General features: G+C 38.4%; 1 protein-coding gene across 1 annotated transcript in view; it reads left to right on the plus strand.

Annotated features, from left to right (window-relative positions):
* TDRD9 (tudor domain containing 9) overlaps positions 1-20,519 on the plus strand; it is a 224,348-nt gene that overhangs the window by 90,145 nt on the left and 113,684 nt on the right. Inside the window, exons 6-7 of the mRNA XM_036751321.1 lie at positions 14,298-14,378; positions 16,930-17,094. Of these exons, the coding sequence (XP_036607216.1) occupies positions 14,298-14,378; positions 16,930-17,094 (246 nt within the window). The remainder of the gene's footprint in view (positions 1-14,297; positions 14,379-16,929; positions 17,095-20,519) is intronic.

Below are 20,519 nucleotides of genomic sequence, written 5' to 3' on the forward strand. Positions count from 1 at the left end.
AAATATATGCAGTATTTCACACCTGTGGACGTTCCACCTCTGCACAAGAGTTGGATAAGGTGTCTTCTGATAGCCCTTCTTTGTGACCATGCCTGTCCTTTTTTTATGTAGGGAGGGAAGGCAGGGTAATTGGGGTTAAGTGACTTGCCCAAGGTCACCCAGCTAGTAAGTGTGTTAAGTGCCTGAGGTCAGATTTGAACTCATGTCCTCCTGACTTCAGGGCTGGTGCTCTACTCACTGCGCCACCCAGCTGCCCTCATGCCTGTTCTTTTAATTCTACATTAACTTTCAGTTGTTTTGTAGTGGTGGGGCTATAGTCATTGTATATGTTGTTTTATTAGCTTGGTTTACTTCACTTTGCACCAGCTAAGTCTTTCTGTACTTCTTTTATTGCAGCTCAGTAAGATTCCATGATTGCTTAACGTACCACTGTTGTTTAGCTGCTCTCCAGTTGCTGGACACGTACTTTGTTTTCAGTTCTTTGCTACCATAAAAAGCACGGCTATAAATATTGGTATACGTGGAGACTTTCTTTTTAGTCTCCAGGTAAGAGGATATGAACATTTTAATTGCTTTATTGGCATAATTCACGTTACTTTCCAAATTGGTTCTACTCATTCACAGCTCTACCAATAATATACCAGTTTGCCATCTTTCTACAACTTCTTTCACATTTTACTATTCTTATTTTTTTTGGTCTGTGCTAGATTTCTGCCATGAGATAAAACCTCAGAGTTGTTTTGTTTTGCATATCTCTTACTCTTAGTGATTTGAAGGATTCTTTCATATCGTTGCTAGTAATCTGTATTTTTGTTTTGAAAACCTTTATTATCTTTTGACCCACTAGTGACTTTCCAGTAGTCTTTTTTGTCACATGGCCTGTTAATGGATGGGAAAGATCTTCAAATCTAAATTTCTGTTACAGGTGCTGAAGCAAAAATGCCAGTGGCTGAAGCTAATAGGTCTTTAAAATTTTATTCATTTTTTTTGATAGTCCTTTTTGAAGGCCTGCATAGGCAGTAAAAGAATGTTCTGTTCACTTCATGGTTAACTGACTAGAACTAGTAACATTCTCAGATATTTCGTGTTCTCTCTAATAAGACATGTCTATTTTCTGTCATCATGACTCTCCCAGAATCAGAAACGAGGCTTCCCTTCACAGAGGGTCTGTGTCAAGACACTATTAGGTGGTGGATAGAGCCCTGGCCCTGGAGTCAGGAGGACCCAGCTCAGACACTTACTAGTTGTGTGACCCTGGGCAGATCACTGAACCCCACTTGCTCAAAAAAAGAAGCCAAAAAGACACTATTAGGAGCATTGCACATGTGCTAGACCCCATTATAAAGTAGGAAGAGACCTGAGGGAAGGAGAGCAGTAAGAAAATTAATATGAAAATCTGGGGGAGAGGTGATGAGGAAATGAATTGTTTTAGTGGAGAGAAGGAAACATATAGTAGAGATATAGGGGAGGTAGAAACAGCAGTGTCTGGCAAATGATTATATATATAAGGTGCATCAGGGTGAAGTGTTGAGAATGGGACTGAGGCTGTAAACCATGGTAAATGGAGAGTTGGATGTGCCCTTGATAGAAATGGGGAAGTTTGAAAAGGGTGGCTTTGTAGAAAGATGATGAAGCTATACAGACATGGGCGCTGATAAGAACACTGTGTCCTAGTGAAACCCTCTATATCACTTCGTGTAGTTTACCACTCCCTTTTCCTGAATATTTATTTCCTAGCCTGAGTTTTTACAACACTGCTTTATATGGTTCTCTTCCTTGGTCTCCTTTGTAGGGTCATTATCCGTGTCCCACCCCTTTATGTAGATGTTCCCCTGGGATCTCTTCTCTCTCTACATTCTCTATTGGTTGTCCTCATCCATGTCTATCAATTAATTATCATCTCTATGTAGATGGCTACAATAATCTAGATATCCAATAATCCTCGTCTCTCTCCAGAGTCCAAGTTCCTTCCCCATTACAAGTTGTCTTTTAGACATCTACACTTGGATGTCTTATATCTATCTCAGACTCAACATGTCCAAAACAGAAGCATCATTTTCTCCTTAAACCTACCCCTTTCTGAACTAACCCATTTCTTTCTTTTTTCCCCTCCACTTAATAGTATTTTATTTTTTCCCCAATTACCTGCAAAGATAGTTTTCAACATTCATTTTCATAAGATTATGCGATCCACATTTTTCTCCCTCTCTCCCTCCCCAGGACAGCAAGTAATCTTATATAGATTATACGTGTACAATCACATTAATCGAGTTGTGAAAGAATAATCAGAACAAAAGGGAAAACCAGGAGAAGGAAAAAAGAAAAGAAAAGTGAAAGTTAGTGTGCCTCAATGTGCATTCAGACTCCTCCATATACTTTCTCTGGATGCAGATAGCGTTTTCTGTCATGCATCTTTAGAAACTGTCTTTGATCATTGTATTGCTGAGAAGACCTAAGTCTATCATAGTTGCTTATCACACAATGTTGCTCTCACTGTGTACAGTGTTCTCCTGGTTCTGTGCACTTCACTCAGCATCAGTTCGTTTAAGTCTTTCTAGGTTTTTCTGAAATTGGCCTGCTCCTCATTTCTCATAGCCAGTAGTGTTCTGTTGCAATCATATAGCACAACTTGTTCAGCCATTCCCAAATTGATGGACATCCCCTCAATTTCCAGTTCTTGATCACTACAAAAAGAACTGCTATAAATATTTTTTGTACACATGGGTCCTTTTCCCTTTTTTATGGTCTTATTGGGATGAAGACCTAGTAGTGGTATTGCTGGATCAAAGGTATGCACAGTTTTATATTTGGGAATAGTTCCAAATTGCTCTCCAGAATGGTTGATCAGTTCACAACTCTACCAACAGTGCATTATTGTTCCATGTGTTCCAGTTTTCCCACATCTTCTCCAACATTTATCATTTTCCCTTTCTATCATATTTGCCAATCTGATAGGTGCAAGGTGGTGCCTTAGAGTTGTTTTAATTTACGTTTCTCTAATCAATAGTGATTTAGAGCCTTTTTTCATATGACTGTAGGTAGCCTTAATTTCTTCATCTGAAAACTGCGTTTTCATTTTCTTTGACCATTTATCAATTGCAGAATGATTTGTGTTCTTACAAATTTGATTCAGTTTTCTATTTATTTGAGAAATGAGACCTTTATCAGAAATACTGGCTGTAAAAATTGTTTCCCAGCTTTCTGTTTTCCTTCTGATCTTGGTTGCATTCGCTTTATTTGTGCAAAAACTTTTCAACTAAATGTAATCAAAATGATCCATTTTGTATTTCATAATGTTCTCTATCTCTTGTTTTGTCACAAATTCTTCCCTTCTCCATAAATATGACAGGCAAACTTTTCTTGCTCTCCTAATTTGCTTACGGTATCATTCTCTATGTCTAAATCGTGTACCCGTTTTGACCTTATTTTGGGTATACAATGTGAGGTATTGGTCTGTGCCTCGTTTTTGCCATACTATTTTCCAGTTTTCCCAGCAGTTTTTGTCAAATAGTGAGTGAGTTCTCATCCTAGAAGCTGGAGTCTTTGGGCTTATCAAACAGTAGATTACTGTAGTTATTTACTACAGTACCTAACATATTAATGTGTCTTGTGTACCTAATATATTACAGTGATCCACCATTCTGGTTTTTAGCCAGTAACAACTAATTTTGATGATTGCTGCTTTATAATACAGTTTTAGATCTTGTTTGGCTAGGCCACCTTCCTTTGCATTTTTTCATTAATTCCCTTGGTATTTTTGACCTTTTTGTTCTCCCAGATGAATTATAAAATAACTTTTGGTAGTTTTATTGGTTTGGCACTGAATAAGCAAATTAACTTAGGTAGAATTGACATTTTTATTCTATTAGCTCGGCCTACCCATGAATAATTGAAATTTTTTCACTTGTTCAGATCTGACTTGATGGGAAAAGTGTTTTGTAATTGTGTTCATATAGTTCCTGGGTTTATTTTGGCAGGTAAACTCCCAAGTATTTGATATTGTCTGCAGTTACTTTAAATGGAATTTCTCTTTCTATCTCTTACTTCTGGACTTTGTTGGAGTATACAGAAATGCTGATGATTCATGTGGCTTTGTTTCATATGCTGCAGCTTTGCTAAAGTTAATTTTTTCAAGTAGTTTTTCAGTTGATTCTCTAGGATTCTCTAAATACATCATCGTATCATCTGCCTATTCTAACCCATTCCTTTCAAGGACACCAACATTCTTCCAGTTACCCAAGTGTAAAACCTGGTTCTTATGTTTACTCTCATCCTGTCCTGTATCCAATTACTTGCAAAATCTACCTTCCTAACATTGTTCTAATTCAGAGGCCTCAAAATATGGTCCCTGTGGGCCACCATTCCTGAGTACCACTCAAACTAAATTAAATTTGAAAATATTTAACAAAATCAATGAAAATACAGCAAAACATGGATAATGTTAATATGTGGTTTTTTTGAAGTCAATATGCAAGAATCCTTATGTATGATTTAGTGGCTTCTGTTTCTATTTGAATTTGACACCCATGATCTAATCCATTTCCTTTTCTCCAGTGACATGACCACCATCTCATTTCAAGCCCCCACAACCTATCCCCTAGTCTATTGTAATAGCCTGCTACTTTGTCTCACTGCCACCCATCAATCTTTCTCCATCTACATAGCTGCTGGATGGATATTCCTGAAGTATGGGTCTCTGTCACTCTGCTCCTTAAGCTTCGGTGGCTCCCCATTGCCTCTAGGATAAATTGCATTCTCTTTTTCTTGTCAAATAAAGCCCTTCACCATTTAGCTCTTATTTAACTTTCTAGTCTTTCTATTATTTCCCTCTAACTCAGCGCTAACACTAACTCTTAACACAGTTCTGACCATTCCCTGTACACCACAATGTACCTCCTTCTCTGCTTCCAATTGGAATTTTCTCTTCTGCTCCTCTCTTGTTCCTTTCAGGGCCCAGCTAGTATGCGCTCTCCTGCCTGAGAACGTCACCAATCCTCTCTATCTCCCACTTCTTAGACCCTCGCAGTATTTTGTTGTGTGTGGACGGGGAGGGGGGAGGGTGGTTGTACATATGCCCATTGTTGATGTACCTGCACCGTGCTAAGTGTTACAAATGCAAATTCAGTCCCTACTTTCAAGGAGCTTACATTTTTCTCTTTCTTTAAAGAAGAGTTCTAGCTTCTGCCAAATATACAACAAGGTAGATTATTTTGAGAGCATTGAGGATGTGGTTAGCAATCTACCTGAAAAAGGGGAAGATACCAAACACCTGGGGAAAAAATAATGCAATATTGTTACTTTAAAAAAAAGTCTGGGAAATATAAAAAATGTCCTGTCTCATCTGTTTACTTTGCCCTCTCTGTAAAAATCTTGTGATAATAACTGGTATACATGTCAAAGGCATCCTTGATGAAGGTATATGGGGGATAATAGGCTTTTTCAAAATCTATTCTACAATAGATAATACTTTACAATCACACAATTGAGTACAAAATCTCTCTAAGCTTGTTGTTTATTGTGTATAAAAAAAGGATTTTGGATAGTTCAACATCTTGTCTTAAATGGTAGGAACTTAACATTCTGACGTGAGGAGATAATACACAGGGACAGCAGTGGTGAGGGAGGAGCACTGGTCCAGAGAGTTATTGGGATTGTGAGTGGGACTCTAGCGCAGTGTGCTGATACACCCCTTCCAAGAACAATGGCAGAGTGGATTTGATCACGGTTCGTAGTTTCACATTTTGGTGTGGAAAGGAAATAAGTTATGAGTGTGGGAAAAGTGGCCGCTGAGGAGAAGGCCGGGGATTGGGGAGTAAAGGGTTTTCCTGAAATGGTGGGCTAGAAGAGGCTGTTACGGAACAGGAGAGCGGGACATAGGTCATATTACGTGGGTATGTGAATATACACGCTGTCTTTAATTAGCTGTGCACATGTCGTGTCCCTCCTGTAGAATGTCAGCTTCCGGGGAAGTTTGGCTGATTCATTCTCGACCTTCCATCCCTCAGCACTCAGAAGCGTGTTTGGCACGTAATGATTCTTTAAGAAACGCTGCTTGTTTTGGATTTCCTGATCTCTGAGTGATGAGTCATCCCGATACAAATTTGATTTATAAACAAAAGTGAATCCATCATTTGAAGCGGTGCAGATATACCGGTAACATTGGGACCGAAAGACAAATATGCATTATCTCTTTTCTGGTCTTTCTTAAGGAAGTGGACTTCAGGCTGTTGGCTCGAGTGACAAAATGGCTAAAATCCTATAATCACCTGTGACCTGAATTAAGTTTGAAATGTTACTTTTATCACTTAGAAACTTCTTTGGAATAAATGATTCTTAAAAACAATAGGCGTCAGGAAGGCTAATTTTAAATATTGTAATTTATCATAAATACACATGCTTTTTACACTTAATATTTTTGTGAGAAATGGAAGAGAAATTTTTCTTTTGTAGATGTGAATTATCATGGTTACTAAAGGAGATAGCTCATTCAGACAGCGTTAGGCCTGGAGTCAGCAAGACCTGAATTTAAATATGGCCTCACGCACTTACTGGCTGCGTGACCCTGGGCAAGTCACTTAGCCTCTGTTTGCCCCAGTTTTCTCATCTGTAAAATGGGGATAAATAATGTCCCTCACCTCCCAGAGTTGTTGGGAGGATAAAGTGAGGTAACAATTGTCAGACGCAAAGTAAATGGTGTATAAATGTGAGCTACTGTTACGGTTGTCGTCGAAGTGTATACCTGATGAACTCCTCTGCTCGCAGCCACTGTTTGAGATATCTAATGCAGGCACAGTGCCCACTTTACAGATGAGACTCTGAGGCTCAGAGGAGCACTGTCACTTCCCCATGGCTGCACAGCTTCTCAGGGGCAGAGCAGGGGCTTAACCCCAGAGCTGAAGATTCCACATCCAGGTCTCTTTCCATTAGATTTTGCTGCCTCTTCAGAGGAGCAGTGCTCCAAGTGTCATTCACAGACCTCTGGGAGTTCCCACAACCCTTTCCATGAGGTCAAAACTATGTTCACAATCATACTGTGTTGTTATTAGCTTATTAAAATATTTTCCTCTTTCCAACTACATATTTGTGTGAGACCAGATTTTCTTCATGTAATTCAAATAAAATAATACATCACGATAGATTGTATGTAGGAACAGATATGAGAATCCACTTGTCTTCTATTAAGCCAGACATATTTGCAAAAATATGTAAAACAGCGCTACCCTTGCCACTAAATTTTGTCTTGGAAAATAGATCTTCATAAAAAGATATTATTTATGTTAATGTATAAAGAATTTATTGTTATTTTAGAATGAATTAATAAATTTTTAGATTAATTTTTAGTTTTTAACATTCATTTCCACAAGATTTTGAGTTACACATTTTCTCCTCATCTCTCCCCTCCCCCCACCCCTAGATGGCTTGTATTCTGATTGTCCTTTTTCCCAGTCTGCCCTCCCTTTTATCACCCCCCCCCCCCGCTTATCCCCTTTCCTCTTACTTTCTTGTAGGGCAAGATAGATTTCTGTACCCCATTGGCTGTATATCTTATTTCCCAGTTGCATGTAAAAACAACTTTTTTAACATTTGTTTTTAGAATTTTGAGTTCCAAATTCTCTCCCTTCCCCCCGCCCCCTTGAGAAAGCAAGCAATTCAATATAGGTTACATATGTATCATTATGCAAAACACTTCCATAATAGCCATGTTATGAAAGACTAACTATATTTCCCACCATCCTATCCTGTCGCCCGTTTATTCAGTTTTCTCCTTTGACTCTGTCCCTTTTCAAAAGTGTTTGCTTCTGACTGCCCATCTCCCAATCTGACCTCCCTTCTATCATTTCCCCCACTCCCCATCCCCTTCCTCCCTTCTTTCCTGTAGGGTAAGATACTCAATTGAGTGTGTGTGTTACTCCCTCCTTAATCCAAATCTGATGAGAGTGAGGTTCACTCATTCACTTTCACCTCCTCCCTCTTCTCTTCCATTATAACAGCTTTTTCTTGCCTCTTTTATGTGAGATAATTTACTCCATTCTATCTCTCCCTTTCTCCTTCTCCCAATATATTCCTTTCTCACACCTTAATATCATTTTTTTAGACATCATCCCTTCACATTCAACTCACCCTGTGCCCTCTGTCTATATATATGTATATTCCTTTCAACTACCCTAATACTGAGAGAGGTCTCATGAGTTACAAATATAATCTTTTCATGTAGGAATGTAAATAGTTCAACTTTAATAAGTCCCTTATGATTTCTCTTTCCTGTTTACCTTTTCATGCTTCTCTTGATTCTTGTATTTAAAAGTCAGATTTTCTATTCAACTCTGGTCTTTTCATCAAGAGTGCTTGAAAGTCTTCTGTTTCATTGAAAGTCCATTTTTCAGGGTGGGCAGAGCCAAGATGGCAGCTGAAAAGCAGGGACCTGCGTGAGCTCTCCCCCAGATCCCTCCAAACACCTGTGAAAAATGGCTCTGAATAAATTCTAGAGCTGCAGAACCCACAAAATAGCAGAGGGAAGCAGATCTTCAGCCAAGGATAGCTTGGATGGTGACTGGGAAGAGTCTGTTGCACCATGCTGGGAGCATAGTGCAGCCCAGTGTGGGCCGTGCCAGGAAAGACCAGACTGGGAGTTGGCCAGAGCAGGCCTTAGGGCCATGAATCACTGAGCTGTGGCAGTTACCAGACTTCTCAACCCACAAACACCAAAGACCATGGAGCAGGTTAGTGGGAAAACTGCTGGATTGGGGTGAGAATGGTCCGGCCCCCGCCCTGGGGGCAGCAAAGGTGGAGCAGCTTTGGAAACTCCTGCAGCTGCTTCCAGGGCTCCAGCGTGAGCTTCTTCCGGAGTCCTGGGCCCACATGCTGGGAGGAATCAAGTGGCAGATCATAGCGGGAGTGCAGGGCGCGCTTTGCTGGCCCAGAGGCAGGCTTCTCTTGCTTTGCCCTGCTTGGATCTGGGTCCTGGTCCTGGTTGGCCATTCTTGGGGTAGGAGGAGTGCTGCTGTGGCAGAGCTTGCAGTGATGGTGGAGTAGAAGTAGCTCTGAAAACAGCAGCACAGCCCCTAAAGCTTGGGACAAAGTACTCTCTACGAGCAGTCATACCCTGACAAAAAAACTCAAAGGTCAAGTAGTTGGCTAGGAACATGACCAGGTAGTGCAAAAGCACTCAGACTCAGACTTTAGAATCTTTTTTTGGCGACAAGATAAAAACATATAGCCAGAAGAAGTCAACAAAGTCATAGAGCCTACATCAAAAGCCTCCAAGAGAAATATGAATTGGTTTCAGGCCATGGAAGGGCTCAAAAAGGATTTGGAAAGCAAGTTAGAGAAGTAGAGGAAGAATTGGGAAGAGAAATGAGAGCGATGCAAGAAAATCATGAAAAACAAGTCAACAACTTGCTAAAGGAGACTCAAAAAAAAATACCGAAGAAAATAACACCTTAAAAAATGGACTAACCCAAATGTCAAAAGAACTCCAAAAAGCCAATGAGGAGAAGGATGCCTTGAAAGGCAGAATTAGCCAAATGGAAAAGGAGGTCCAAAAGATCACCGAAGAAAATACTGCCTTAAAAATTAGATTGGAGGAAGTGGAGGCTAGAGACTTTATTAGAAATCAAGAAATTATGAAAGTGAACCAAAGGAATGAAAAAATGGAAGACAGTGTCATTGGAAAAACGACTGACCTGGAGAATAGATCAGGGAGAGATAATTTAAAAACTATTGGACTACCTGGAAGCCATGATCAAAAAAAGAACCTTGACATCATCTTTCAAGAAATAAGGAAAACTGCCCTGATATTCTAGAACCAGAGGGTAAAATAGAAATTGAAAGAATCTACTGATTGCCTCTTGAAAAAGATCCCAAAAAGAAAACCCCTATGAATATTGTAGTCAAATTCCAAAGTTTCCAAGTCAAGGAGAAAATATTGCAAGCAACCAGAAAGAAACGAGTATTATGGAAACATAATGAGGATAATACAAGATCTAGCAGCTTCTATATTAAGGGACTGAGGGCTTGGAGCATGATGGTCTGGAGGTCAGTGGAGCTGGGATTAAAACCAAGAATCACCCAGCAAAACTGAATGTAGTGTTCCAAGGCAAAATATGGATTTTCAATAAAATAGAGCACTTTCAAGCTTTCTCAATGAAAAGACCAGAGCTGAATAGAAAATTTGATTTTCAAATACAAGAATCAAGCGAATCATGAAAAGGTAAACAAGAAAGAGAAATCATAAGGGACTTACTAAAGCTGATCTGTTTTGTTCACATATCTACAAGGAAAGATGATGTTTGTAATTCATGAGACCTTTCTCACTATTAGGGTAATTGAAGGGAACATACATATATGTAGACAGAGGGCACAGGGTGAGTTGAATATGAAGGGATGATATCTAAAAAATAAAATTAAGGGGTGAGAGAGGAATATATTGAGAGAGGGAGAAAGGGAGAGATAGAATGGAGTAAATTATCTCACATAAAAGAGGCAAGAAAAAGCAGTTCTGTTGCAAGGGAAGAGGGGGCAAGTGATGGGGAATGAGTGAATCTTGCTCTCATCAGATTTGACTTGAGGAGGGAATAACATACATACTCAATTGGGTATCTTACCCCACAGGAAAGTAGGGGAAAAGGGGATAATAGAGGGGGGATGATAGAAGAGAGGGCAGATAGGTGGAGGAGGTAATCAAAAGCAAATACTTTTGCAAAGGGACAGGGTCAAGGGAGAAAATTGAATAAAGGGACAGGATAGGATGGAGGGAAGTATAGTTAGTCTTTCACAACATGATTATTGTGGAAGTGTTTTACATACTGATACATGTGTGACCTATCTTGAATTGCTTGCTTTCTTAGGGAGGGTGGGTGGGGAGGGAAGAGGGGAGGGAATTTGAAACTCAAAAGTTCTAAAAGTGGATGCTCAAAAAAAAGTTGTTTTTGCATGCAACTGAAAAATAAGATATATAGGGAATAGGGCATAGAAATCTATCCTGCCCTTCAAGAAAGTAAGGGGAAATGGGATTTGGGGGGGTGGGGGACAAAATGGAGGGCTGACAGGGGAATGGGGCAATCAGAATATATGTCATCTTGGAGTGGGGGGGGAGGGTAGAAATAGGCAGAAAATTTGTAACTCAAAATCTTGTGCAAATCAATGTTGAAAACTAAAAATATTAAATAATAAAATGTGGAAAAAAACAAAGTCCATTTTTCCCCCTCAAGTATTATACTCTTTTTTGCTGGCTGGGTGATTCTTTGTTTTAATTCTAGCTCCTTTGACCTCTGGAATATTACTTTCCAAGCCCTTTGGTCCCTTAATGTAGAAGCTGCTACATCTTGTGTTATCCTGATTGTAACACAATAGTCTATTTTTTTCTGAGTGCTTGCAATATTTTCTCCTTGACCAGAGAACTCTGGAATTCGGCTACAATATTCCTAGGAGTTTTCCTTTTGGGATCTTTTTTAAGAGGTAATCGGTGGATTCTTTCAATTTCTATTTTACCCTCTGGTTCTAGAATATCAGGGAAGTTTTCCTTGATAGTTTCTTGAAAGGTGATGTCTAGGCTCTTTTTTTGATCATGGCTTTCAGATAGTTCAATAATTTTTAAACTATCTCTTCTCAATCTGTTCTCCAGGTCAATGGTTTTTCTCATGAGATATTTCCCATTGTCTTCCACTTTTTCATTCCTTTGTTTCTGTTTTATAATATCTTGATTTCTCATAAAGTCTTAACTTCTATTTACTCCATTCTAATTTTTAAGGCATTTTTTCCAGTGATCTTTTGGACCTCCTTTTTCATTTGGCCAGTTCTGTTTTTTTAAGGCATTCTTCTTCTCCTCATTGACTTTTTGGAGCTCTTTTGCCATTTGAGTTAGTCTATTTTTTAAGGTGTTTTTTTCTTCAGTATTTTTTTTGGTTCTCTTTTAGCAAGTTGTTGACTCACTTTTCATGATTTTCTTGCATCCCTCTCATTTCTTTTCTCAGTTTTTCCTCCACTTTTCTTCCTTGGTTTTCAAAATTCTTTTTGAGCTCTTCCATGGCCTGAGACCAATTCCTATTTTTCTTGGAGGCTTTTGATGTAGGATCTTTGACTTTGTTGTCTTCTTCTGGTTGTAGGTTTTGATTTTCTTTGTTGCCAAAGTAAGATTCTGTAGTCTGAGTTTTTTTTTACACTATCTGCTCATTTTCCCAGCCAGTTACTGGACTTTTGAGCTCTTTGTCAAGGTATGACTCTGCTTCCAGAGTGGAGAGTCCTCTGTCCTAACCTTCTGAGGTTTTGTGCAGCTGTTTTCTGGGCTACTTGTAGACAGCCTGTAAATTTTCAGTTCTTCTGAGGTGGTATGATCCACAGAGATGTGTTTACTCCTCTCCTGGCCTGTGGTCTGTTCTGTGAGTGACCTCAAGCACTCTTTTTCTGGTTTGGAACGGCTAGGTGGACTCCTTCTCCACAGCCACCACAAAAACTGTGCCATACCAGCATTCTTCCTCATCCCAGGACCGCCAACCAAGACTGTGACTCAGATCTAAGCAGGGCAGAGAAAGAGAATCCTGCCTCAGCGCCAGCAAAAAGATCCCTGCACTCCTGTTCTGATCAGCTGCTTGATTCCCCTCACCATCTGTGGGTCTGGAGCTCTGGAAGCAGCCGCTGTTGCTGTGGGCACCTCTGCCACGCCGGGGCTGAGGCCTCACTGTGCCCTTCTCTAACCCAGGTACAACAGAGTTTTCCCACTGACCTGCTGAGTTGTCTTTGGCGTTTGTGGGTTTAGAAGTCTGGAAACCACCACAGCTCAGTGATTCAGTTTCCTGAGACCTGCTGCACCCAGTCTACCCAGGCCTGGTCTGTGCCTCCCAGCATGGTGCGATAGATGCTTCCCAGCGACCATCCAGGCCATCTTGGGCTAGAAGCTTGTTTCCCTCTGTTATTTTGTGTGTTCTGTAGCTCTAGAATTTGTTTAGAGTCATTTTTTACAGGTGTTTGGAGGCGATTTGGGGGAGAACTCAAGCAAGTCCCTTCTCTTACTCTGCCATCTTGGCTTTGCCCCCAAATTAATAAATTTTAAAAACATTAAATTAATTTTCAATATTGTGTATGTTGATAGATATAAGTGACATAATTATAAGCTCTTTGGCGGTACTCACTAATTTTCCAGAGTTTAAAAGGATCCTGAGACCAAAAAGCTCAAGAACTGCTGTTTTAGAGTATCATTTGCTTTAGTGTGAGATTACTGTCTAATTTGGGATGACATTGTCAGTTGCTCATGATTAGCTGTCACAAACTATTACAACTTTGAATGTGCCTTCTCATTCTCTGCTCACCTACTCACCCTCATCCTCACCAGTGTTTTCGTTTTCTCTGAAATTTTAATTTTCTTTCTTGCCTAAACGCTTTGTTTTAGTTGATACCAGCCTTGTACCAAAGAGCTGCCAGGTCCGGTCTTGACCTTTCCAAGCCAGGTGGCTATATGGAGGGCTAAGGAATAAAAGATTTTAGTTTAGAATAAACTGCTTTTTTGGATCAGTTTGCTTGTGCATTGACAACTATGGAATCCTCTGGTTAGAAGGAAGCTCAGCTCATGTCATTTACCTATTCCCTGAACAGGAAGCCCTGTATCAGTGTCTCCCAGGTCATGGGATTATAGACATAGAGCGAGTTGATGCTTCAGTTTGTCATTTGGTCTGATTCCTTCATTTTTCCAAAGAAGGAAACAGGCCCAAGAAGGCAAAGTGACTTGCCCAAGGTCCCACGGTTACTAAGTGTTGGGGGAGGGGGCATATGTTGGAGGAGGCATGGTAGAATTTAAACTCTAATCCTTTGTTACCAGAGGTAGTAGTGCTCTTTCCACCATCCTGTGCTCAACTTTTCCAAGCCTGCCTGTCATCTGATTCAGATTACCCGGTAATGTACCTTGTTAGTGTGACAGCATTGCGTCCCGTCCCTCATGACCTCATTATATCAGTCTGGAACGTGAGAATGGAAGTAGGTGCACGTCTTGCGCATACCCTGAAATTAAGCTGAGACTGTGATTGGCGTTGGATGGAAGCAGAGATGTCTTCCAGGCAGTAACCGATCTCACACCAGTTCTGGTGCCCCTTTCCTGTTAGACCAGTGGCTTGATGTCAATCACAACCTGCTAGCTAGGAGGTCTGGTGAGTGGCACTTCATCCATGGAGTGTGGAACAGGTAGAGGGGTTGGATTCAGATGAATTGATGTACCAAAGTGAAAAACGCCCGATGCCTTCTATTCTTCCTCTAGCAGTGTCATAGCTGATACTTGATGTCTAATGTTATCGTCTTTATGTGTTTTGTAGGTACACGAACGTACAGAGGAAATGGATTTTCTCTTGTTGGTTGTCCGCAAACTTTTAAGGACAAACTCACGTTTTGTGAAGGTAAGCATGACTTCTCTGAATAATAAGAAAATAATGCTCAAGGTCAGATTATGTCATTGTTTTTCCCTTTTAGTTTACCTGAATTTAAATTGAAAATGGGGACTTAACCAAACTCAATAACATGTCCTCATTCTTGTGAGGAAGCAAGCTAGAGGGAATTTTCCTATGAGCATGGTAATGTGTTCTGAGTACTTTTTAAATAAAATTACATTAATGTCTAAAATTTGCTTTAGGCTGTAGAAAAATCTAATGATGGTTGACTGCAATGAAATGCTTCATATTAAAGACTTATCTTTGCTGGCCTGAATGCTTTAATTTAAAGGCACAGGAATGAATTTAAAGATTAACATTGTGTTAAATGACAGCAAACTGTATTTAAATTCAAATAACTGTAAATCTGGTACTGTTAAAGAGGCTTCATGCTATGGCTAGACTCATTTTATATGATTTCATTTCATGGACATTGCCCTCTAGACAAATTGGCCTAATTGTGGCTGTTCCCTGAGGTCCTTGTTTCATCTCGACAACTTTGTACACGTCCCCCCGTGCCTGGGATCTATTCCCTTCTCGCTTCTGCCTTTTAAAATCCTGGACTTCCTTGAAGGCATTTCTGAGGTGCTACTGCCTACACAAAGTCTTTCCCATTTCCCGTTCTCTGGCTCCTCAAATGACCCTCATATTCACTTAGCTGTTATGTGGATGCTGTTGTGCCCCTGGTAGAAATTTATATTCCCTGAGGGCTGGGAACTATCCTGTTGTGTCTGTACTCTCTGTGCCTTGTCCATGGCAAATACTTAGGCATTCAACAGATGTTTATAATGGGGATATTTTAACATGATTTCTGTTTCACTTATTTGGACTAGCTGTTGAGAGGAGGGGGAAGGGAAGAAGCATTTTTTAAGGGCCTACTATGTGACAGGTTCTGTGGGAAGTGCTTTAAAAATATCCTCTTTTTTGATTAAATGAGAGCTCAGTTAAATTAGCGACCACTCTGAGTTATATAGAACACTTCTAAAGATACGTAGATTTCATACATGAAAGCATATAGCATCTCATTTAGGGAGAACTTACTGTATTAAAACTTTCTATTACAGAGATCTATAGGAGAGGACACTTTTGAATGATTGGTAATTGGTATATCAGTATGTAGACTTATGCTTCTAGGGGATTTAGGAATGTTTGAAAATTATTCTTTTAAATAACTTGGAATTTCTCCCTTGAAATGTTCCAGAAGTGGGGATCCTGTGGTCTCAAGGCCACATGTGACTTTCTAGGTCTTTGAGTGCAGCCCTTCAACTGTATTCAAGAACAAATTGTTCTATAAAACTTGAATTCAGTCGAAGGGCTGCAGTTGACGACCTAGAAGGCCACATATGGCCTTGAGGCCTCAGGTTCTCCACTCCTGGATGACACAATTCATTTACATGTGATTTTTTTTTTCATAAAATAAGGAGATTATGTGTTACACTGGTCACAAACTCTGAAATAATGGGATCCAAATCAGTGAAGCTTACTTTTAATGTCCTAAAGTGATAATAATAAACATTCGTTTAGTCCTGCAAGATCTACAAAGTCCCTTTCTCACAATAATCCTATGAGGCTGGGGAGCACAAGTGTCATACCTCCTATTTGACAGAGAAGAAAACAAAGTCTCAGCATGGTCCAGGGCCTTGACTACAATTCTAGGGAACATGAGAATGAGCAGTCCCCTTGACCCTCTGCCTTACACACCAGAGAACCCTGTCTGATTACCTTTCGCCATATTATGAAATAATTGGAATACATATTAAGGGAACTGAAATTTTGAAATATGAGTTTATAGGTATTGGCTTTTTAACCACTATTCTTTTGTACTTTTAGCTTAAAAATGGCACCAACTTCAGCTATTATACTATATAAGACTTTTGTTCAGTTTTTGATAATCTTTAGAATATTATTCTATAAGCATTTTGATTCTTTTAAGCTTTGCAAATGTGTTTGAGATTATTTTAATGATATAGTTGAAATGTATAATTGATATCTCAAATCCTTACATTTTGGCATTGAATTTTCCATTAGGTCTAGCTAAGCACAGGGGTAAAGGAGGGAAATGTCACTTTCAGCAGGAAAAACTTAAAATACATATTTGTAGTTATGACTGAAAACATTGAACTTAATTATTGGGAAAACTTTGTTGTATTTTTGAATTGTTTTTCTCAAAATATTTTGTCATTAAAGACTATGAAGTTTATCACTTAGCCTAAATGCTATGTAATTTAGATTTATTGGAAAAAGATTAATTTCTTTATGGGTTGGTAACATACCATAGGTAAATGGAGAAAGTTATCAAATTCCAAAGTATGTCTATGGCTATACATAAATGGTTTCCCTTTCTGATAAATACAGAATCATTTAATTTGTTATATGATACCAAAGTACTTTGAATAGTATAAAACATTTTATAAACTCTTCTTGTGATATTTCATAACATATTAAAAAGAAGTCAAGGAATAAAACATAGGTGTTTTGATTAATTTTAATGATTGGCTTTTACTGTGCCTTTTTAAAATAGGTTATCTTGATGTCAGCTACTATCAATTGCAGAGAATTTGCTGACTACTTTGCTGTTCCAGTTCAGAACAAAATGAGTCCTGCTTATGTGTTTGAAGTAGAAGGCAAGCCTCACACAATTGAAGAATATTACCTTAATGATTTGGTGCATGTTAATCATATCAAGGTATATTGGAAAATGTAGTTTTTACTCTTTTTAATTAGTCTAATGTTACATTCATGTCAGTACTAGTGTATGACAGTTAACTTACAGAGAGGCATGCACTTGGCAAGGAAGGCCCTCTGATTTATTGTTTTTTTAATTTATTTTTTATTTTTTGTTTACCACACTCAGTTCCATAAGTTTTTGAGTTCTGAATTTTCCCCCCTCCCCCACAAGACAGCATGTAATCTGATATAGGTTCTTCATATGCCTTCACATTAAACTTATTTACACAATAGTGAAGTTATAAAGAAGTATTACAACCAATGGAATGAATCATGAGAAAGAAGAAACAAAACCAAAAAAGAAGAAAAAAAAAGAGAGCAAATAGTTTGCCTCAATCTGCATTCAGACTCCATAATTCTTTCTCTAGATGTGCAGAGCATCTTCCATCATGGGTCTTTTGGAGCTGTCTTTGAACCTTGTATTTCTGAGAAGAGCCAAGTCTATTAAAGTTAGTTATCACAGATATCGTGTGTCCGTAATTGTGTATAATGTTCTCCTGGTTCTGCTACCCTCGCTCAGCATCAGATCATGTAGGTCTTTCCAGGTTATTACGAAGTCCGTATCTTCCCCATTTCTTAAAGCACAGTAGTATTCCATTGCATTCATCTACCACAACTTGTTTAGCCATTCCCCAATTGATGGGCATCCCCTTGATTTCCAATTCTTTGCCACTCCAAAAAGAGCTGCTATAAATATTTTTGTACATATGGGTCCCTTTCCCACTTGTGTGATCTCTTTGGGATGCAGCCCTAGAGGTGGTATTGCTGGGTCAAAGGGTATGCACTTTTTTATAGCCCCTCTGACAGTGGTGGGATTCAAATGAATTAACAATGAGTTCTCCACGGAACTGAGCCAGAGGTGCTGCTCAGAGGCGCCACCTCTGCTAACAACTGGTTCACAGGCTCCACCCCCACTAACAACTTGTTTGTGGAACTAAACCTAAAATTAGGTCCTGGTTCCCAACGCGACCCGGCTGAATCCCACCACTGCCCTCTGCTATGTTGTTAACAAAAACTGTAGAGTGGTAGCCATTATACGTGTGCTCTTGTGATGTGTTTATGTATCAGCATGCTTACAGTATTCACCAGTTGGTTCCGTGTCCGTTACCATTGCCAGTTAGCGGTATTTCTTGATGTCTAGGGAATCCTCTCATCTGCCTCCTTTGCCTTCCTGACAATACTGAGTATTTATCTCCCTCTTGATATTTCTTTTCTTTAGTACATTCTAGAATTCATGAAGACTGATTTTATACTAATGAATGAATAAATTCTGAAAAATAACATTTTATTTAAATTGAATCAACAGTTTAAGGAAGTGGAGAGGCATTTTTAAAAACCAACTTTAATTTCTAGAAGTGATATTGATGTGGAATGGGCATAACATTGTGGGCATAGCAGTACCACCATGACAATGTCATATTCTAAAAGATCATAGTGATTTTACCAGGAGAATTTCTGCCTCATGTAAAAATAAAGACTTTTATCCAAGTATCACAGTAAACTGATCATATTTGAATTGATGTAGGTCACAAATTGAGACTTGTAAATTCTCCAACCTAATTATCTTTGTAAGGTAAGTAATACCGTTAAGATAAACTAATGATTATAAATATGAATTTACCCTTTGCAGGAGCATATTTATATCCTAGGAGGAATTTGATAAGATAGATTCCTTTTCTCGTTTTTGGAAATAATTTATGTAACATTGAAGTTAATTGTTCTTTGAAGATTTGCTAGAATTCACTTGTAAACCCATCCCATCTTGGGTTTTTTTTGGGGAGTTCCTTTACGGCGTGTTGAATTTCTTTTTCTTATACTAATTATTTTAAAAGTCTATTTTTTGTTTTGTTAATCTGTGTATTTTATATTTTAAAAAATACTTTTATATTTCTTCTAACTTGTCAGTTTTATTGGCATGTAATTGGGTAAAGAAGTTTCCAATAATTTCCTTTATTTCATATTCAGTTGTTTTGGATTTCCTTTTATCAGTTTTGATGCAAATAATTTTCTTCTCTCTTTTTAAAATTAAACTAGCTGTTACCTGTTTTATTCATTTTCTTTTTTAAAAAAAGCTAGTTTTATTTATCAGTTTCTTTTTTTCTTTATGATTAACCTGTTCTTTGATTTTCATCGTTCCCAATTTGATATTTAGTTGGGTTTTTATGATTTGTTGTTTTTTCAGTTTTTGAAATTGCATGCTTAATTAATTGATCCATTCTTTCTCCCACTTTGCCAATGAAAGTTTTTAAAGAGATAAATTTTCCTCAAAGGATTGCTTTACCTGCATCCCCAGAGTTTTTGGTTTTTTTGTCCTTTGGTTGAAATTAAGTATTGTTTGTTTGAAGCAGTACTTTTTCTTTGGTGCAATAGTTATTTCAGATTCAACTGTTTAGTCTTCATTTAATGCTGTATTCAATTCCTTTGCTAGAATAAAATTTTTATTGTCATTAGTTAAGGATGTATTTAATAATTCTACTGTTCTGTATTTGTTTGTGAGGACATTATGGCGGGATACGTGACCAGTTTTTGTAAAGTTACTATGAATAACTAAGAAATATATAATCTCCTTTTTGATCCCATTGAGTAATTGCCGAATAGCTAGCATATCTAACTTATTTTTTAAAAAAAATCATTTGTTTATTTCCTTAATATTCATTTGAAATTTTTTTTGAGTTTAAATTCTCTCCTTCCCTCCAACTTTCCCACTATCCATTGAGGAGATAGGCAGTATGATATCAGTTATAAATATTTCTGTATTAGCTGTATTGTACTTCCCCTCCCCTCCAAAAAGCAAGAAAAATAAAGTAAGTGGGAAAAGTTATATTTCAATTGTCCTCAGACTCCACCTGTTCTCTCTCAGGAGATATATGTAATTTTTCATCATGAATACTTTGGAATTGTCTTGGATTATTGTATTGATCAGAGTAGCCAAGCCTTTCACATTGATCTTTGTTATAGTATTGCTGATAAGATATACAGTGGTCTCCTGTTTTTGCTCACTTCACTTTGTTTCTATTCATATAAGTCTTTCCAGGTTTTCCTGAAACCATCCTGCTAGTCATTTCTTATAGCATTATAGTATTCCATCACAGTTATATACACAACTTTTTAACCTGCTTCTCAGCAGATGGGCATCTTCTCAATTTTGAAGCCTTTGCCACCACAAGAAGAGCTGCTATAAATATTTTTGTGCATAGGGGTTCTTTTTCCTTTCCCTTTGATCTCTTTGAGATACACATCTGGTAGTGGTACTGTTGTGTCAAAGGATATGTGCAGTTTAGTAGCCTTTTGGGGGATAGTTCAGTTGTTCTCCAGAATGGAATGACTAGTTCATAACTCCACCAGCAGTCTAGCATTTGTCGTTTTCCTTTTCTGTTATGTTAA

Source organism: Trichosurus vulpecula, chromosome 3, assembly GCF_011100635.1.
Source record: "Trichosurus vulpecula isolate mTriVul1 chromosome 3, mTriVul1.pri, whole genome shotgun sequence".
Classification (NCBI taxonomy): Eukaryota; Metazoa; Chordata; class Mammalia; order Diprotodontia; family Phalangeridae; genus Trichosurus; species Trichosurus vulpecula.